Source organism: Seriola aureovittata, chromosome 2, assembly GCF_021018895.1.
Source record: "Seriola aureovittata isolate HTS-2021-v1 ecotype China chromosome 2, ASM2101889v1, whole genome shotgun sequence".
In the NCBI taxonomy this organism is placed as follows: Eukaryota; Metazoa; Chordata; class Actinopteri; order Carangiformes; family Carangidae; genus Seriola; species Seriola aureovittata.
This window is the reverse complement of record NC_079365.1, coordinates 19,121,282-19,141,867: the sequence shown is the minus strand read 5'-3', so window position 1 is coordinate 19,141,867 and position 20,586 is coordinate 19,121,282. Positions and strand designations below refer to the sequence as shown.

At 40.2% G+C, this 20,586-nt stretch overlaps 3 protein-coding genes across 4 annotated transcripts in view; 1 reads left to right on the top strand and 2 right to left on the bottom strand.

Annotated features, from left to right (window-relative positions):
- The window catches only part of iffo2b (intermediate filament family orphan 2b), a 28,863-nt gene extending 17,157 nt beyond the window's left edge, over nt 1-11,706 (bottom strand). For both annotated transcript variants that reach the window (XM_056396228.1, XM_056396237.1), the window contains exon 1: nt 9,927-11,706. In XM_056396228.1, the coding sequence (XP_056252203.1) occupies nt 9,927-10,393 (467 nt within the window). In that variant the 5' untranslated portion in view covers nt 10,394-11,706. The remainder of the gene's footprint in view (nt 1-9,926) is intronic.
- A 952-nt stretch (nt 11,707-12,658) lies between these two features.
- On the top strand, nt 12,659-15,439 carry mrto4 (MRT4 homolog, ribosome maturation factor). Its single transcript, XM_056404854.1, has 8 exons — nt 12,659-12,759; nt 13,207-13,265; nt 13,380-13,483; nt 13,787-13,868; nt 13,976-14,043; nt 14,130-14,281; nt 14,396-14,472; nt 14,558-15,439. The coding sequence occupies exons 1-8, from the start codon at nt 12,732-12,734 to the stop codon at nt 14,702-14,704; spliced, it is 717 nt and encodes a 238-aa protein (XP_056260829.1). The 5' UTR covers nt 12,659-12,731; the 3' UTR covers nt 14,705-15,439.
- On the bottom strand, nt 15,133-20,038 carry akr7a3 (aldo-keto reductase family 7, member A3 (aflatoxin aldehyde reductase)). Its single transcript, XM_056404842.1, has 7 exons — nt 19,555-20,038; nt 18,103-18,290; nt 17,884-17,988; nt 17,548-17,644; nt 16,584-16,683; nt 16,344-16,473; nt 15,133-15,592 (listed from the first exon to the last, which is right to left on the bottom strand). Exons 1-7 carry the CDS (start codon nt 19,844-19,846, stop codon nt 15,431-15,433), a joined length of 1,074 nt encoding a protein of 357 aa, XP_056260817.1. The 5' UTR covers nt 19,847-20,038; the 3' UTR covers nt 15,133-15,430.
- Nucleotides 20,039-20,586: the final 548 nt, after the last annotated feature.

Sequence of the window (20,586 nt, the reverse complement as noted above, 5' to 3'; positions counted from 1 at the left end):
ATCAGTACATATACTGTATGTGTGCATATTTATATATCATGTGTATGTGCATTTGTATTCATTTGAACTGTATTTACACCATAGTGCAGCCCTTAACTTGCAACCTATGTAGCGATCTCGTCGGGTCTTCTCTCTGTGTGTGTATTTTATGTGTTCAAGTCTTGGGCTGTTTGTTAGAATATATTTTTTAAAAATGACTTATAAAAGCAGTATTTTTTTCAATACCCTGTCTTAAATGTCTGTTGCAATGAACAAGGCAGGTTTAAACTGGACTTCAGACCTTCAGGTTGTGAAATATGACGACGGTGACCAAAAAAGGTCAGCTTTCCTAGAATATATGATGACTTTATCCTCCCGTCTCTTTATCAGTCTGCAAAGCTCCTTTACGCCTTTATCTATAGAGCTTTGGAAATTGTTAGAGATATCGTTCACTGAGCATTTTCCAGTAATGAAATTGTTCCTTCAGGGAGGAAGTACAGAGAGTTTTGATCAAAATCTAGGAGGTTCAAGAGGAGAACATTCCTCTGGGTTATTCAACTCATTAATGTTAATCTGCTGGCTCATAAGTATTTATGCCCGTTTTTAATATGAATGTGTACTTTTCACTTTTCTACCCTCAATTACCTTATGGAAGATTTGGATAGTTTGAGTATTTTCAACATGACTGCGCCACATTTAATAGATGCATATGTATGTATTTATATCACTTTCTCTATATGGGATGAAAATGTTTTGTATGGCTACTACTGTGTGTATGGTCTTTTAAGTCATTTTGTTTTATTATTATGATTATTATTATTAACATGAATGTGCATTGTTACATTAACTGGTAATGCCTTGCAGCACAATGTGTTGCCTATTGTGATCTGATGTTGTAATGATTAATTGACAAATAATGGAATATCTTTGGGCAGTAATGATTTTGGCTAATGTGATTTTACCTTGCACTGATGTTTAATGATATTGTTTGGCCAATGTAGGCAGCATTTTAATACATTTACAACTATTCCATTGTCCAGCAGAATAATATCATTTAGCAGACAATTATATATGGGGTACAAAGCATGTTTGGTACTGATAACATTAAAATTGAGGATGAGAGGTTGTATGCGCTGGGAAATGTAATCTTTGAGTTTGATGAATGTTCCGTGTTTTAATCCTGGCACCTACTGCTTAATTAAAGTTCATGCAACGACAGTATATTTCTATGCGCTAAAACAGGGATAAAGCTTCTATAAGCTTTGTTTCTCTCAGGGGATCTTCATGCATCAGCAGCAGACAAAACTTCATATTGGATGTGATCTCCTGCAAGTCCTTGCTCAACAAAAACAACTTTTTCTAGATTACAACATCCGGAGAAGCAAGTCGAGACAGACCAACAACTTGGACTGACTGCAACACCACAGGGAAACAACATAAGAAAAAACGTTGCCTGAATTATGTTCCTGCTGCTCTTTGGAACATGGCTATAACATAACAAACTCATTAACACTGATCAAAGCATCTGTCTGAATAGAGGGTTTGGTACAACACCAGTGGATCCTCCCTTCATACTGATTGACTGATAGATAATTAGGAGCCACTGTTGTAACATGTCTAATCCTCCCTCCTGACCTGGCACCACCACGTTGCCACACTGACTTTTACCGACAATATGGGTGTGAGCTCAACTTGTTTGCACTGGGCACATGCTTTATCTAATTGCTTAACCCTCAAAGCCTGTCCTAGCCCTCTTTTCTCTCGCCTGAGGGATGCTGCTCTCAGGTTAGCTGTTTGGTTGGATGACACACACATATAGGTGTTCATAATCACCACTTTAGTTTCCAACTAATAGGTATGACCTCAGAGCACCCTGAAAAAAAAAAAAAAAAAAATGGATAATTGCTTTTAAAAGGAACTTCATGTTTGGGACATAAGCGGTTCTTCAACTGTTAATCTTTGTAGAGACTTGCAAAGGTGTTGCCACTGTGAAAACACCTCAACTGTAAGTGTTTGTTTATGTTTGTAAAAATTATCTAATATTGGCATCCAAACGTATTTTACTGGCAGGATGGGTAAAAGAGTTTCTGTCAACAAGAGTTTATTACTAACTTAAGAATTAGCGATACCCATCTGGAAAGTTAGATTTTATCACATACACTGTTTTATTAAGTCTTGAACTCCACACAGAGGAACGAGGAGTCATTTATTGCTTATTTGTGCAGTCTGCAGCAGAGAGGGGAGGGAGGGGTATGTGACAGAGCGTTGTGACAGAAAATCAGTTTTCCCTGCAGTCTTCATCTACTGTTAAACTGACCCCACCCATCTCACAAAGCACACTCCCGTGCAGTTATGTTATTATGTTGCCACTGATTTCATTTACTGCGGTCCACATTATAGCGCAGTCATTATAATGCTCCTGGCTATTTATCTAACATATGATACAAGTATCAGAAATTAACGGCACAAAAAGAGGTAAGAAGTAACGTGTAAAAACACTTCGCTGAGGAGAGCTAACTGGCCTTGTCACAATCCTCTAATAACTTTGGGTTGGATCCTCTGCTTGACAAATGACATGGCTTTGTACCTTGTAAGTGTAAGAGAGCAAACAACGGCCTGCATGCCTGGGCCATGTTAGGGTGGAGCTGCACTGGGTGTGACAACCCATTACAGAAAAAAGGAACATGAGGATGTTCACTTCTGGCACTAATCCTCACCAGGGTCAGGGTGTGCACAGTCAAATTATGTGAGACAGAATACAGTCATGAGCCATTATGCCTAGATAAATATCTTTTTTTTTACCTCTGGGTAAACACACCTGTAGGATGAACCCTAGGAGTGAACATAAAACTGAAAGAGCTCTATTCAGAAGACATCTGGTTATTTGACCACAGTGATGCTTCAATTACTCACATACAACTAACTGAAACTACCAGCCTGGGGGCCATATCCAGCCCACAAGACAAGTTTCATAATGTCCCTCACATGTTTAGAATTTATTGGGGTTTTTTCTTTTTTTTTTTTTTTTACCATTTTGATTTTCGGTAAATGGGCTGCATTTATAAAAAGCTTTTATCCAAGGTCCTTTACGATATGTCTTTCATCCTCATCCACTGAACACAACACAGTCACGACACAGACGGCAACGAGCTGTTGTACACGGTGCTGATCTAACAATCATGGTTCTGTGTCTTAAGCTTTGAGTTTGAGACCCCGGATGGACAGCATTTTTACAGAACAGTGAAAACAGCATTAAATACCCAATTTGTATTACTTTAACCATATAAATGAAAGGTATATGTAATAACACATTTCTTTAATTTAAATATTTGCTTTCTGCATGTTTCGCAACTAAAACCAAGTTCAGATCCTGTGTTGGTACATTTTTGTTTACATTTAGATCGTGGCTTGCACCTTTAACATGATAACTCTTTTTTTTCCTTCTGCCAGAGCCAATGAAAATGAGACCACAAGAGGTTAATGCACTTTATCTCTTAATACATGAAGATTTCCAGAGAGCTCAGAGGAAAGAGACATCTGGTCTGGTTTAAAGTCGAGCATGCAAGAGGCACAGAGACAGATTTAATGACCCTGTGAAAACTCACACACCTATCTGGCACATGCACAGCATCATATACTGTCCAAATATGTGTGTTTGTGTTTGTGTGTGGTTGTGTGTGTGTCTGTGTGTGTGTGTGTGTGTTGTGTGTGTGTGTGTGTGTGTGTGTGTGTTTGTTTGTGTGCGTGCGTGTGTGTGTGTGTTTATCTAGCAAACTAGCATTTCCACTGGAGTAATAAGCTTTTGAAATACTGGGGTTATTCGGTGTGCATGCTGTGTCAGCACACCCACACCTTTAGAAAAGGTGCAGTAGCTTTTCAAACAGAGCAGGTCTGAACAGAAAGGCAAAGACACTTGTTAAATTTATTAGGTGTAAATAAGGATTATGGACTTAGCGGTAACATTTACCTGAGCTAACAAACTGTATAGTTGAAGCTTTGCATGAGGCCACAACTGCTGCAAAGAGAAGCAGTGCTTTTCCAAAACAGTCCACCGACCAAACCTCCCATACAGTTAGTACACTCTCCCTATGCAGTCAGTGCTTACGAAAGACAGGTGCATTCCTGCACTTTTAAATATGGCAACGCGCCACTGGTCTCAGCTGTATCGATACCCATGAATAATCAACCACAGCTGCACAGCACAGCAGCAGCTCCAGGCACATGAAAGAACAAAGGCATCTCCATCATGGTAGCATGCTGATTTTCCTTCCAATACGATCAATACTGAGGAACAGAAATCAAAATTTTCATCCTTTTTGATATTACCACAATTGTTGGTTTTTCCTTATTGATAATGTTCTGGATCTGTGAACAGCTACATATGTTCCTTAAAGGACAGGGCTGGCTTTATTCTGTATTTTTTTGTTATTGTCAACAAATCCCATAACAACAGTTCATCAGTCCCAAGCCCATTTGTTCTTTCTGAAGATGTTAAATAAAAAAAAAAAAAAAAAAGGTTACAAATATATTGTTTCAGATTCAAAACATGTTAAGTGTTTGTCGTAAAACAGCTAGTCACTGTAGGTTTTAGTGCATTGTTGGGGACTATTTTCCGCTGTGGATTAATACACATTAAGTGCAGTGCAGTGCTTTCCAGCCTTTTTGGTTTGTGGCCCTTTATAGACAAACAATGCCTAGTCATTACACCCCATCACAAGAAGCATATGTCTGTCAGCTGTGAGCAGTTCAACCAGATTGCATCGTTTCCCTGAGGAGCTAAAATGCTTCCATTTCTCACAAGAAAAGAAGCAAGGAGTTTTTTTCCTCTTTTCCTAATTTGTAACATATGTCAGTGTCCTGCAGATTTATCTTGTGACCTATCTGAACACCACCTTGCTGCATTAGTGAGTATTTACGGCATAATACTGTAAATCACTTGTGCAATCAGTAGCAGTAGGATAGTATATGCGATTCACTGCAATGTATTTTTTTTTTTTTTTATAATTCTTGGCCATTAGTGTATGTCAAGAATAAGCTCTGAGGACAACCCAAGTTTGTAATGGCGATCATATCTACAAAATGAGCACTTGGTCCAAACAATGCCGATGACTTATAGTAAGACTGAAGAGTGTAAATGGCCTCGAAAAACACAAAAACACATTGTGAGCTCAAGAGAGGAGCACCACACAGACAGGAAGAGGGAGGAAGAGAGACACAATATGAACTCTAATCGGAGCTCAATGGTTTTAGCTCTCTCTCTCTCTCTCTCGCTCTCTCTCTCTCTCTCTCTCTCTCTCTCTCACACACTGCGTCTCAGCAGCAGGACGTCTTCCACTTCAAGAGGCCCCAGTTCAGTGCAGCGGCTGCGTGCCAGGATGTGGTGCAGGGCCGGCTGGAGGCTGGAGCCTCAAGCCTTGGTGCTAGGTGACGGCTTAGAGAAAATCCCTCTCCTGAATAGACGGCCTGGATTATATAGAGGGCAGGTCAGCAGCAAAGACAGACAGAGAGAGAGAGAGAGAGAGAGAGAGAGAGAGAGAGAGAGAGAGAGAGAGAGAGAGAGAGAGAGAGGGAGAGAGAGAGAGGCCGAAGAGCTCATCGGTGAAGCATGTTGCACTTCATGGGGAAATATGATATTTGAAACATACAATGTAGCCTCCTGCTCTGGAATCACACTTCACTTCACCCTGTAATTAGTAATTAGTTAGTTATTTATTACATCAAGCCCGACTCCTAGTTTCAAAAGAGATCCTCAACTCCGCCTTTCACCTCTCTTAAGCACAGGAAGCGAGATCAAAGCCTCCAAAAAGAGTCTTTACTGAATTTTCAATGCATTGATCCACACATGGCTAAATTCAGCTGTACGTGAATTATTCATGTAGGGAGAACATGCCCAGGAGGCCCAGAGACTGTTCTGATTCCCTACCAGTATCACCCACATTGTGATCCAGCAGGACAGTTGTTTGGCCTCTGCTCAGTGATGGATGATGATATGATGATGATAATTTATGACTAAAACACTGCAGTGAGCGTTGCCCCTAAAAAAACGGAGTAATACTGTAAAGTAGTTGTGCTCTCAATAGAAGCTACCTCATACAGCACCTCTATTCCAAAGAAATGCATGTAAACTACAGTGATATCAGTTTAAATGAACAATGAACAATCCCTATCTTTATTTATACTGCTCTCTGAAAATATATTAGCATATTACTGCAAGTATACCTGCTGTCTTCTAACACAGATCTGTCTGTTTGTGCAGTCATCTGCATAGTGGATGAAGCTGTCTGCTATATCTCTGCACCAAAAGTATAACATGTAAATGTTAAACAAATGAGCACTTTGCCTTCTTGGTAGCTGTCGGACACAGTTTCTGTTCATAGTCCATGACTGTCAAATATGTTCGTCAACACCAGCCTCTGTTTTCATGGCCTCTTGAGCACGTTGCATGTTGGTGGCAATAACTGGCAGAGATTCATTGACCCCCAAGTGATACATTTCACAGTGATGCAAGACAGTGGAATAAAAACAGTATGGCTGAGGACGCTGGCGTTGACCTTGCCCACTTTCCTTTTCATGGTCGCTTGTCAGTGTGAAAGGTATGTAACCTCACAGTCCAGCCACTGAGGCACTAAGTGGACCTTCATTTAAGTTGGCTGTCTGATTTATGAAGCCTGGCGGTGGTGCATGAACACAACAGTGTTCTGAAAGCCAAATAATTCGGATAAATTCGTTGAGAATCTGGACTAAATCGGTTTAAGAGCTTTCCCAGAACAAGAGGTACACCCAGCAACTTTGAAAGAGCCATGTTGTTCTCTACCAAAAGCATATTGTATAATGGAGAGCTCCTGATTTTGAAATATAATTAAGGACATGGTTTGTAGCACAGAAAAACAGCCAATAACATATATGGTTGAGCAAATATTTGAATAGAAATAAAGAGCACACAAGAACCTTGTTTCTACTCATTTGTGACAATCTCTTTATCTATATGACAAAACTTACAAGAGGTTACAAAAAACACTGTAGGAAAAATAAAGATTTTTTTCTGAAGAGTGAAATTAAGAATAGTCAAATCACACAGAATAGTCCTTTAGTATTGGTGCTTGTTTCCTGCAAAGAATTAAACCATTAAATGGATTAAAAATGTATGTTTCTAATTAAAGATAAACTTCATCATTGATTATCAATTGAAAAGTCTCTTTAAACTTAAGTTACTTAACTTAACTTTAAAGTTACTTAAGAGGAAAAAGGAAGAGGAGAGAGGATTTTTTTTTCACAGGAATAAAAACCAAGGGGTCAAGAGTTTAACAACTCCCTAAATTTATTCAGAAACATTGCGAGTTTCGTCCTGGGGAACATATTTGTGAATCTGGCCCCTGAGTTTTTACATTTGTAGTCACATATTGTACATCTGTATTCTCTGTATAATCCTGGCAAGTATTTATTTTCCATTATGCTAGTGCCTTTTCATATATTCAAGCACCCATATCAGCTAACTTCAGAATACAACTTCATAAGCGATTGTGTCATATACAACCATGTTTGGCAAATCACATTGTTTCGCCTCAGAAAATAGTTTCTTGATCAGGAAGAGGTGTACTGTCAAACGACAGAAAGTAAACAACTGTGCACTTCATAGTGTGAAGGCAAGTGGCCGAATCAGAAATGGACAAGCTGGTCATCCATCTCCTTGTGTGTGTGTCCGCACTCGTAAAGCTTTAATATATCACCAGGGCGGTGTGGGAGCACACTGACAGGGTGGGATGGGGGGGCTCTGTCGGGATTGAGGATGCCTTACAAAGCAGTCTGCATGACACATAGAGGAGCGGAGGGGCGGAGCGGGGCTGTTGGGGGAGTGGAGTGAAGGACGAAGGAATGGCTGAGCACAAAGAGCACAGAAGAGAAAAGCCATTGCAGGATGGGGCTCTGGGATTGAATGCTGAAACGTGACTGTAGTAAAGAGGATTTAGACTGGGAGTCAGAGAGAAAACAACTGGGCAGTGAACTCAGTGGTGATGCAATTACTGAGCTCAGAGCACAGAAGGAAAGAGACAGGCAGGAAAAGAGATTGATAACCATGATTATTTGCCAATAAACAGAGGCTAGGAATGTGTCTTATTCCACGGTTCTCTTCATGTAAAAACACTGCAAAGAACATGTTGGACACTGGTGCTTGTGAGTGTCATTGATGAATAATGATGTAAACACAACATCTATAATGCCTATCAATGTGCATATACTGAATAAAGTATAGAAATCCTGTTCTATTTTTTTGTTTACCAACAACTCAACAATTTGAAGGCACAACCATATATATGTACAACCATACAGTGAATATGTAAAATGGAGTAACTGCATACACCGCTGCTAACTAAAACCCTCATTAAAAAGCAAGTGGGATGGCTGTTTCAATAACTTATAAAGTCAAGAGCTCCTGTTTTTGCTAAAGGGGATCCAAATTTTTGACTTCAGCTGCAGCAGTTTTTAATTTGGCTGCTGTCCCAGCCACTGCTGTTCATCTTCTCAGACAGAAGTGAACAAAAAAGGATATGCTGGTTACTGGGAATGACTGGACAGGATATCCAGTTTCCCAGAGGAGTGGGAGAGCACACACATTCTGTGTCACTGAGTCAGTGCGCTCAGTGGGAAGTCGGCATTCGTCATAGCCGACCTCACCGAGCAGACAGAGGCCTGTTAAAATGCCTCTCGGCTTGAGTCATGACGGCAAACAGAAGCAGGCGGTTGCTTGGCATGTCTCCTCCGGTAGCCAGCCAAGCCGGCCAGCAGTGATGTGGGTCAGCTGGGGACTCTGCACAGTCCTCAAGGAAACGCAATTAATATGACTAAAGAAGATGAACAATTGGTGGAGAATGGGCCATGCAAAGGAATTTCCTCAAAACTGTGTGAGAAACAGGATCAGTTTAATCCATGAGAAACGTCTTTGTGTAAATGCTATGCAGACGCTCAGCTCTGACATCCCTCATGTTAAACACTACCTCAAGTGCAACTCTATCACTCTGATGTGTGTCATCTCTCCACTATACTGTCTGATGAGCATCTGGAGACATTGGCCAAGCACATGGGAAGAAAAAGGAACACTGATAAGTGAAAAGTGATGAAGTGACGGGTAGATGAAAACAGCTTTACAATGGCACCTACCAGGTGTATCAACTGACTCAGAAATCACTGTAAAAATGTCCACCATGTTTTCCCAGAGTCAAAAGTGACATCTTTAAATTGTTTTGTCCAACAAAAATTCCATAACCCAAAGATATTCACATAGATTGACATAAAACAGAGGCAATCAGGAATTCATCACAATGAAGAAGCTGGATCCAGTGAATGTTTTGGCAGTTTTGTTTAAAAATGACGTTATCATTAAAAGAAAGATTTAATAATAAATTGAAAAGAGTTTCTGATTAATTTTCTGCCTATCAACTAATTGGTTGGTCTCTAATGTGAATTATTTAACAAGCAATATTGATTATGTGTCCAGATCTAATGTAGCACAACATTACAACAACTTCTTGGCTCATAAACTGCGACATCTACATTGAATGAGTCAACCCGCCCTTGAACTTCTTGCAGTTGAGTGACTAGAAATTGCTTGAATCTTGAACCCCACAGGGACTTCTGAGGGTGTCTGTGATGGCCTATGGTGGCTATGTAGTGACATTTTGTGCTTATTTTCAGTTTTGTGTAGCTACTGCGGGAGCAGCGAGGCCCACTGACTGACAAGAAATCACGGGCCCATGGTGACACCCTTACAGGACCCTTCATTCCTTGCTATTCCCCTGCAAATGATTTATACGTGGTCATATAAATTAGGATGTATTGTGGCCTAAAACTGCTTGTGTTATCATAAAAACATCTCCAACTTAGTGTATAAAACTACCAAGAGCAAATGAACACGAGCTTCGCATCAGTACAGTTAGTTTGACTTCACTCACCTTCTCTTGTACTCGTCCCTCTCCCGCTTGACTTTGGCCAGCACGTTATACAGAGCCCTCAGTTCTGGGGTAATGGTGTCTATTTGGACCCCAACTCCGTCCGGATGCGTCCACGTCACCCCGGGCCCGTGCACCGTCTCAAGGCGCTCCCCTTGCCTCCGGACGTGGGTGAAACTCCAGATGGTTCCCGGCAGTCGCGACTCGGGACCGTCCGTCTGCACTGCAACTTCGCGGGTGTAAAGGTGGCGGTACTTCGGTCTCTGCAGAGCTTGCTGCAGCTGGCTCTCCAACAGTTTGTTTCTCCTTTCCAGTTCATGGACTTTGGCAAGGAAGCAGCGGAATCGCAGGTTGAGCGTTTTCAGCACATGGATGTTGGAGCCCAGGTCATTTCGCAGGGCGCTGGTCGACCCGGTGGGGACGTTGCAGACCGGACCGGGCGGAGTGTCCGAGAAAAACATAGAGTTCATGTTGGTAAACAACAACACCCGGTAATCCAACTATGGCTCTGTCTGGTTTGGATGCAAAAACAAAAAACTGTTGTTTTTTTTTTTTATCCCTGCATATTCCTTCACAATCCCACTCCCACAGGACGAGTTTCTCCTCACAATGCAGATGCTGAGAGTGACTGGGCGGCTGGAGATGGGGTGGCCATCACTGTCCCTGCTGGATGTTTACCCCGAGATACTAACATGGACCCCTGCAGCATGGGTGTTCACAAGAGATGAATAGTAAACCCAGAAAGTCCTTTAAGAGGCACAGAGGGCATCATCTCCTGAAGCAGCGAGTGGTTTGACGCAGACCGCAATAAGCACCAGCATTACTTTCCGTCGCCCTCATCTCTGTGTTTGCCTTTGCTTTGTCAGGAGCAGCTGATGCTGTGCGGGTTCATATAGCCAGCCGACAGAGGAAAACGGTCCACCTCCTTTCGTTATCATTCCCCGTTTTCGAAAGCTCTATTCAGTTTCCATGTGGTGCGGTGAAACGGCAGGGTGCAGGACTGCAGAGCCCGGCCTCTCTGTGGCGTGCACAGATCATGTTGCAAAGTGCTAAACTAGGCACTATCACCTACATCGGCACCTCCCACCTCCCTCCCTCTCTCTCTCACTCCGACAGACAGCAATGACAGATATAAACACAGGCCTAATTAATAGGATAAAGTAGACTGTAACAACAATGTCTTTCCAATTCATTTTACACATTGGATTGAGACACGTCATTTTGTGGATTATTTAAACTTTTGAATTATGAACTTTCCCTTATAATAGGCTTATTATATAGCCTAGCCTATTGTAGGATACTATACCTACACTGTGTGTCCTTTTTATCTGTGAGCCCCTTAAGACAAATTCCCATTCCCTTGTAATGAACAATAAAGTTTTCTGATGTTGATATGTAGCCTATATATTATATATAATAGCCTGTATTTTTATACTTAAATATATATATGGCCTATATAGACTAGATAAATACACATATCTACTGTATGTCACTGTTTAGAAATAAAGAGAAACTGCAGTAATTGTAAAAGTGCATATACATTAACACATAAAAGGCACATTTCACGCTGGCCAAGGTATTGAACTGTATATTGTTTCAATTTACTGTATAGTTTTTATAGGCTATCTATGGTTTGCTGTACTAATTTGTACTTTTATTTAACTTTCTAATTATGGTTTATGGTTTACTATTCTTTTACTGTACACTGCTCTGTCCTTTATTAATTCTTAACTCGTCTGTTGCTTGTGCTGCACTAGTTTCCCCCGGATGATCAATAAAATCTTATCTCATTTAAACTTATCTTACTCCATGGTGAGGATCTGTGCAGTGGCAGGGTATATCGCCATCACTGTAAAGTGTGATACATATTGTGAATGTTTTGCAGCTTTTTCACAAAACTTTGTTACCAGAACCAGGGCAAATAAATAACTCTCCTGATGCCACTAGAACTCTGACAGTGACACGATAATGCCACTCACAGGGCAAAAGGGGCAAATCCTCTGGGATTCCTGACCATTATAGACAGAAATTTTCTCATGCATCTAAATGATTCTGCAGCTTTCTAACATGAAAGTGTGTGTAGAATAAAATATAAACAGGGACACAAACACCAAGGAGGACCCCACTTCCATAAGGGCAAATGATACACTTATACATCTGCTTGAGCAAGTTGTAAATAGGTTTCTTGACTGTAGTGTCATGTAGCCTGCATGTTGTTGCTTTAGAGACCCCTAGCGGGTTAATCCGTTCATAAGCCCTATCCCTTCAGACAAATGACAGCCACCTGGCATGGTGCATATGTAACATAAATTAGTAAACGTTAAAACGCACAAAACATATGGTTTTAATGGAAATGCTGTAACCCCCCCCCCCCCCCCCCCCCCCCCCCCCAAATAGGTGAATTTGAGGGTGCCTGAAGTCCAATATTGTTAATTAATCGGTAATATTTTAGGCTGTTTTAGCTGATTTCTATCCGGTAGATCACTACACACATACACACATGTACAGTAGCGCTTATCGAAAACGTTTCAGATCCTTTCTGAGTAATATTAGTTTGAAACAACGCCAAAGCTCCATGACTCTCAATTCAGTTTATGTATACACTTATCTAGGAGCATTATTATATTTTAGCATAGTAGCAACAGCGCCAAGTGACAAATATTTCAGTTCAAAAAGTCGTTAGGTTTATTTTATGCTCTTATTCTATTTTGACTCAGGCACCTCGTGGTCAGCCTCGCCAAACAGAAACATTTGGGGGCCTTTTACTTCACGTGTGCGTCTGCTGCGCTGCCATCGTGAGAGGAAACCATGCCGAAGTCAAAGAGGGACAAGAAAAGTAAGAAAATACCCGTTCAAGTTGCGTTATGTACAAACACATTGAGCGAATAAGCGTGTTTACTGGTTTCTTGTATGTAGCAGCTGTTTGCGACAACAGAAAATTAACGTAAGTGAGGGGGACAAGCTAACGTTAGCTTCTCCTGATGAGGGAAACAGGGAATATACACATTGCACCGAAGTTAGCCTCTGAGTCACTGGTTTCACTGATGTGAAAATATTATTTTAAAAAGTCTTTAGGCTGTCTGAGGTAATGTGGTCCAGGTTGACAAGTTTAAATCTAGTGTTTTTTTGATCTTGACCTGGTCTGATGTGGTATAAATGGGATAAAAGCAGTGAAATGGCCCCTATTTTGTGCTATTTGTTTATTTTTTCCCTCTCACAAATAGAAAATAAGTTAAACTCATTGCTATTTGACTGACTGCATTTCACATGATCTTTCCACCAGTTTCATTAACGAAGACAGCCAAGAAAGGACTGGAGTTGAAACAGAAATTAATCGAGGAGGTGAGATTTTTCTGCCAAAGTCTCCTGTCAGCTACATTTATATTATGTTAATCAGTTTGCTGAAGCTGTTGTGACATGTTTCACGCTAAACTCTCCTCCTGTTTGTTGTTTTAGTTACGCAAATGTGTGGACACCTACAGAAACTTGTTCATATTCTCTGTGGCCAATATGAGGAATAACAAGCTGAAAGACATCAGGACAGCATGGAAACACAGCAGGTAATGGCACCTTAACCATCCCGTTGGTTTGACGTTTGGGTGAATTTAAAATGGCACCACTGATTTTATCCATGGAGGTCAGTTTAAGTTTGTATGGACAGCATTTAAATCATTGTCAAGTGACATTACATGGGTTGTAGATTGCTTGAGCTATTTTAGAAGTTAAAACAGGATATCTTGGCTTCTTTTGCTTCTATTTTTTAAATATTTTTTACTTTTGTAATTCTCCCAATTTTATGAAAGTTCAAATCTTGGACAGGTGTCACAGGAAACTGTTTAACTGGACTCTTCTCTGTTCCACAGATTCTTCTTCGGCAAAAATAAGGTCATGATGATCGCCTTAGGTAAAGGAGAAACAGATGAATACAAAGATAATTTGCACAAGGTAGGCGAGATCTTAGAGTGGAGATGTCAAGCTAAAAAATGTGATGATAACAACAATAATCTATTGGATATACTTGAAATTTTTTATTGCCTTTTGATAATATGCAGGTCTGCAAATATCTACGAGGAGAAGTGGGTGTACTATTCACAAATAAAACAAAGGATGAGGTACAAGAGTAAGTATCACTTCACAGACTGTGGTTTCAGTCATAAATAATATATTGTCCATACGTTTTTCTAAATTATTTTTTTCTATTGATAGGTATTTCAATCATTTCAAAGAGGTGGATTATGCGCGAGCTGGCAACCAGGCACAGATGGATATAACACTGGATGAGGGACCCCTGGAACAGTTTCCTCACTCAATGGAGCCCCAGTTGAGACAATTGGGACTTCCTACCGCTCTCAAGAAAGGCAAGATTAAAAACGTTTGAGTGCAGAGAAATAAACAGTTAAATTGTCCCTTTAACAGTCAGTGCTTCATAGCAGTTGAATGTAACAATGACATTTTTTCTGCTGTTATTCCAGGAGTGGTAACACTGCTGAAGGACCATGAGGTCTGTAAGGAGGGAGATGTGCTGTCTCCTGAGCAGGCTCGTATTCTGGTGAGTTAGTGACTATTTCCCAGTGACATACAGTGTTGTCTTGCATTTGATTGACATGCTTCAACTTGCTCCTTTTTGTCCACAGAAACTCTTTGGCATCGAGATGGCAGAATTCAAGGTGCAAATCAAATGTATGTGGAACTCAGAAACAGGCGAGTTTGACAACTTTGCTGGGGAGGAAGAGTCTATGCAGGAGAATGAAGATGATGAAGAAGATGACGATGCAGAATAAAACATCGGCATGGGCAGGGGCTTGTTACACCTCTGTTTTTAAAAGTCTTTTTGCCAACCTCAACACCAGAGGGACATTGATGTTGAAACCATTCATCCCGACTGCCTGTTCTGCCCCTGGACTCTTTGTTAATCTCTCTCATCTGTCTTGCTTTCACCCCAAAACATGAACTTCTGTCCTCCCCCCTGAAATTTAGCTTTGGACTGAATTGTTGTTCAGGAGACACTGGTGACTGGAGTCAAGTCATGTAATCACCTTGATGCCACTTGCTTTGTCAATATTTGTCAATGTAATGACAAAAAGAATTGTATGCCATGCAAGTACTTTGCCCTGCAGCCAAAACAAATAAGCACATACCGTTTCATGTGTTACAACTACCCATTTGATGCATTCTATGTGTAAGAAAAACATTTTGTTGACATCAGAAATTTTTGTTATCTTTTTAATGTAACAGTTTAATTAAGGCGGGCTCCAGAAAAAGTTATTGCTCCCTGAAGAAATATCTTGTCATTTTTACATTTATACATCAACACTGAAATGCTCTTGCATATTACATAATGGTTTCCAATTGATGCAAAAAAAAAAAAAAGCAAATTTTAAGTGTGATTTCAGGAAAACTATTAAGTAACTGAAAGGAATGGGGCTTTAGCAGATCTCTGTAAAAAGTTGAATTATATTTGATTGGACTGTAATGGAGATTTTGGCTCTACAATAAAAAGAGGGTCCTCATCTGAAGTAGTTTGGACACTCGTGGGCTACGAGATTCCAGGCTTCATTGAAGGCTGCAACCACTCGCTCATCCAGAGGACCCTCCTCTGAAGCAGCCAAGTTCTGCTGAAGTTGCTCCATGCTGGACATGCCAATGATAACTCCATCTCCAAGATCGCCCTGTAACAGCAGATGATGCAGTAGTCAGGGAAAAATGATGCCATCAAACCACACCGTGGTTGACAAAGGTGTCTCCGGTCAATTTGTGTTTTTCATCAAATTCAACCTTTGATTGAATTGTTGAGTATAGATATACAATAAGTCAGACACTTTCATATGGTAAAAGTGCTAGGATTTCAGTCTTAACAATGATCTGCACAAATTATGACCAGCTATAATTTTACAATTAGCCAGCTGATGTGAGGTTATTCTGTAAAATTACAAAGAATGTTCAACACAATTTTATCTGTCCATATCATTTAAAACACTGGTTCTTTGTTTATTTCCGAAAGAAAATAATGCTGGTAATTGTAGGCAAATCCAACTAACGTGGCCAATACTACAAAAGCTGGTGCTCACATTGTGAAGTATCATTAATGTATTTAATGGTAAAGTGCTATGCTTTGACCACTGACTGTTTTTCAAGCATGGAAAGACATGATAGTACATGATAAAAGCACTTAAGTTGGAAGGTCAAGCTTAGCTCGTATCTACTCAGCTTTTTGATGTTAGCAGTGGCCTTTTGAGATTTTACTATAGTCATATCAGCGTGAATAGGTTGCTATGGCAGGACCAATCTTTGTTCAGTAAAAATATAAAACATTGTTGATAGTCAGATACTGTAGCTATTTTACCCTGAAAAGTAAAAAAAAATGAACATCTGTAAGAACATAATCTCAAGTCACTGCAGCTTTCCATGCACAGCAGGTACCTTAAGTTGGGAGTGGTGGTACATCCAGCGCATAGCAGCAGAAGTCAGGGTGGGTTTTTCTGAGCCGTACACCGTCTCCAAGGCCTTCAGAACCACCTCTATGGCCTGGAAATGACTTTCCTTCCAGTATCTTACACACAGGAGGACAGACAGTTAACATACAAATGTACAGACGGCAGACACCACAGACACCTTAACTGTTCTTGGGAAAATTTTGGAAACAAACTGCAAGTCGTTCACCTGTCCCGATATGCTGTGGCCCAGCTGTTACCAAAGAACCGACCAGCAGGCTGGGAACCATCTTTGTCTTGATAATGATACTTCCCTGTCAGAAGACCACCTGGTAGAGGAGGAGTAATGTCAGAATTCAAGTTTATGTAATCTAGGGTTCCACTATTTATGTACTCGATAATGACTTATTTAAAATGAAATGAATTTCCATGCTACATTTTGAGAAAACATAGTTAAAAACAAAAATAAGGGTCTACAGGGCAGTGCTTTGAGCTACAGTGATGTGGGTTTGCTAACATGCTGATGTTAAGCAGGTATGTTTACTACCGTTCACCATTTATCTAGTCTGTTAGCATATTAACATTTGTTAATTAGTGCTAAACACAAAGTACATTTGAGGCTGGTGGGTCATTTGATTTTCCAATATAAACCAAAGAACTGGACTAATCCAAAGTCTGACCTGATGATAATGCCAGAGGAAAAGTTACGGGACCCAAAGTTATTAGAATTCATAATGAGGAGGACAAACACCATGTCTGAACAAATGTGACTGTAATCCACCCAACAGTTGAGACATTTCACTCAAACGTAAAAGTTGGGGAATCACCAAAGTCAGTATTCATCCTGTGGGGACCATGAATGTCTGTGCTGAATTCTGTGCCAAATTATACAGTCGATGTTGAGATATTTCTCAGGACATCGAAATATCTCTCAGATATTGACCTGCTGGTGGTTCTTACATCAACATTAGGATTCATCATCTGGAGACCATGAATGTGTGTCAATAAATTCATCCAGTCTGGACCAAAGTGATGGACTGACCAAGTGACTGTTTATGCTTCTAGCATGGCTTAAAACAAGAACATTAATGTGACATTACACACATTTATCACCAGTCATAAGTATCTTCTTCCGGATAAAATGATTTAGATGCTGACTGTTAGGTGCATCACAGACAGCAGATAAACAGCACCTGCTAGAGGATTGTATGCGTAGAATCTCATTCCGTAGTATCTCAAACATGGCAGCAACTCTGTCTCAACCTGTCTTGTAGTGGCATTGTACATCCCCTGTGAAAGGTTGTAAAAGTCAAAGTTAAGATGCAGCAGTCAAGAGATTAAATCGAAGTGAAAGTCCAATTATGCAGGATGCTTCACTGCTGTGACATAAACTACTGCAATTTCTAACACACAGCTACTTATGCTGAGGGATGCAACATGACATATGGTATATTAAGAAGCTGCTTTACTCTAAGATGACATAGCTGACTGAGATGAAACTATAATGCTGTGAATAAGTGCCAGAATACCTGATAAACAGTGGGAGCGATCCAGTTGTTGTGTTTGCAGATGGTGGCAATTTCAGCCACTTCCCATGATGCATAGTTTGACAGGCCAAACTCCTTGAATTTTCCCTGAGGGTGATTTTTTTAAAATTATTTTAACATTGAATCATATTTAATGAAATAATGTCAAACATCATGTTGAGAGTCTTAACTCATAGCAAATAAGTTCTCTGGTCTCTTTACCTCTTTGTGGAGTTCATCGCAGGCCCTAAGGGTATCCTGGATGGGGTTTTGGTGGTCAGGGGCATGGAGGTAGAAAAGGTCCACAGAATCGGTCTGCAGCCTCTGAAGGGAGGTTTCCAGCTGGGAGCGCACACTCTCTGGCTTCAGCGTCTTCCCATCCCAGGGGTTGGCCTTGGTAGCAATGCTTACTGTCACACAGAAACAATGAAATAAAATATGACATCATGACAATATTTTTTTTTTTTTACAAGCATAAACCTGAGATCACAACATGGCCAGCGTGGTGGAAGTATATCATATAAACTCTGTGACAACATGCATAATATTAAAGGGGAGTGCAGCAATTTCTGACCCTGTCATCAGGATTATATCGTGTTTGCCTTAGGACTTTTCTTTCCACTGGTTTTAACATAAAGCCAGCATTACAGCTGGAGGTGTAGTGTTTGAACGATATGGTCCATTTTTGCCTAGAAGTTAATAGCTAATCCAATAAATCTTCTAACCAACTCTGTAACCACTGAATCTACATTTTCTATGTATAAAAATATTTGTTTGTCTAACATATATTTATTGCTGACATGGTGTGTGGGAAGTACTGCTGTGTGTTATTATGTACTGTGTATCCTGTTTGTTTAGTGCTGGTCTCTCACTATGTGTATGTTTGAATTATGACCTGCACATGGAAATGTTCTTTATGCTAACCCTGTTGCAATATATCAAATGGTGAAATTTATGTTTAATATTTTACATGGTCCCTTACAAATAAAATAAGTAGCCTCATAAAACAAGGTTTAATCTAAGGCTGGATTACCAGGGAAGCCAAAACCCCATGTTTACTCTGTATCCTTTAGGTCTATAAAATTTGAATAATTTAATAATTTAATAAATTTAAATGTTTTATCAGATTTGTGTTTTCATCAAATTGCTTTAATTTTGTGTGCGTGTCAAATTATCAAATTCACAGAAAACCTCAGACAAATTAGGCTAATGTACAACTGCAACCAAAGTTATCTTTATTATCAAGATGTCTGACAATTATTTCCTTTTGATTGACTGGTTGGTGAAAAAAGAGAAAATGTCTGACAAACTGTCAAAAACCCAAAGATTAGATTACATTTACGATGTTTAGATTTTTGCATCTTTGCTTAATAAATTACTTAAACTATTAATCAGTTATCAAGATTGTTACCAATTAATTTACTGTCATCAATTACCAGAGTGCTTAAAGTATTGGGGGTCAATAGGAGCCCAACATGGTTCATGGTTTTATCCTCGAAACCGCCCAGAAATAGTTAACTTGGGCCTTTGATTGGTGGGGGTTTTGGGTCATTTTAAGTTCCCATAATTCCAAGCTGGTTCCGTCTGCCAATCAGCAGATACGTTGACTAATGAGGCACACTTTGGTTAGTTTTGTTCACTAAAGAGAATCTAGTACTCCCGCCTGTGATATACCTGTTTTGGGGAGATTCATGCCCCCTATGACGGTCTCTGACTTCCCATCCACGTACATGAAGGCTGTGTCCAGCTGCTTGTGTCCCCTGCTCAGGAAAGCTTGCACCATCTCCAGGCTCTGCTCGGCGTCAACTCGACCACCGAATGCCATAGTTCCCAGTAAGGAAACCGGCCGTTTCGCTTGAGACGACATGTTCCGACGAGTCACCAACCTTGGCAAATGTGTTAGCACGTCTCTGATTATGAGGCTCTGTCGTAGTGTGCACAGTCCTCCTGTTATTACCCACTGCATGCTACAAAACTGCAGCCAGCTACGCGACGAAGGGCAAAGGTTGTGTTGGAAGTGGTGATTAGGGAGCGTCGTAAAGTTCCTCAACCGGTTGAAAACGTAACGTGTGCTTTTAAAAGCAAGTAGGTTAGTTAGCTTCTTTGCTTGGCTGTAGCTGAGGTAGTTCAAAGTCTGTTATCTGTGACCGCTTCCTGTCGTTTTAAACCTGCATGTTAATATTTGTTCAAGTGTCTTCGTTGCATCATGTAGTGCACTTGTCATACTCATACGAGACGTAGTGTGTAATTCTTATTTCTAACCACAGGGTGTCAGCAAATCACCGTCCATTTTACAATACATGCTCATTAATTTCTCTAATGTGCTGAGGCATTCTGCCCAGATATGTTAGATGTGATAAAACAAACACTGTACAGTAAGTAAAAGTACATTTTATTTACTTGGACAAATGCAGAATGATCCAACAAGTCTGGGATCAAAGTAGTTTTTGTGCATCCAAGCTCAAAATCATACATGTCAGGTTTTTGTGATATTAGGGCCTGTATACACACACAACACACAAACACACACACGTTCCCTCAACACATCTTTGCCAGACTCTCAGAAACCAAGCAGTATTTTCTACACTGGAATACCTACTTATACCTGTTAAAGGTTTGCTGTAATTTAGTTTGTATTTATGGAAGTGTTTTTAAGATTATACACCATATCAACTGATAAAGCCTATATATTAAAACTAGACATGG

Excerpts from the sequence above, each read along its gene's own strand:
- mrto4 (XM_056404854.1), top strand. The coding sequence starts at position 12,732 with ATGCCGAAGTCAAAGAGGGACAAGAAAA. Across the intron at positions 13,484-13,786 it reads ACAGCATGGAAACACAGCAG|ATTCTTCTTCGGCAAAAATA; the intron begins GTAATGGCACCT and ends TCTGTTCCACAG. Across the intron at positions 14,282-14,395 it reads TCCTACCGCTCTCAAGAAAG|GAGTGGTAACACTGCTGAAG; the intron begins GCAAGATTAAAA and ends CTGTTATTCCAG.
- akr7a3 (XM_056404842.1), bottom strand. The coding sequence starts at position 19,846 with ATGCAGTGGGTAATAACAGGAGGACTGTGCACACTACGACAGAGCCTC. Across the intron at positions 17,645-17,883 it reads TCGCTCCCACTGTTTATCAG|GGGATGTACAATGCCACTAC; the intron begins GTATTCTGGCAC and ends AACCTTTCACAG. Across the intron at positions 16,684-17,547 it reads CGCATACAATCCTCTAGCAG|GTGGTCTTCTGACAGGGAAG; the intron begins GTGCTGTTTATC and ends CTCCTCTACCAG.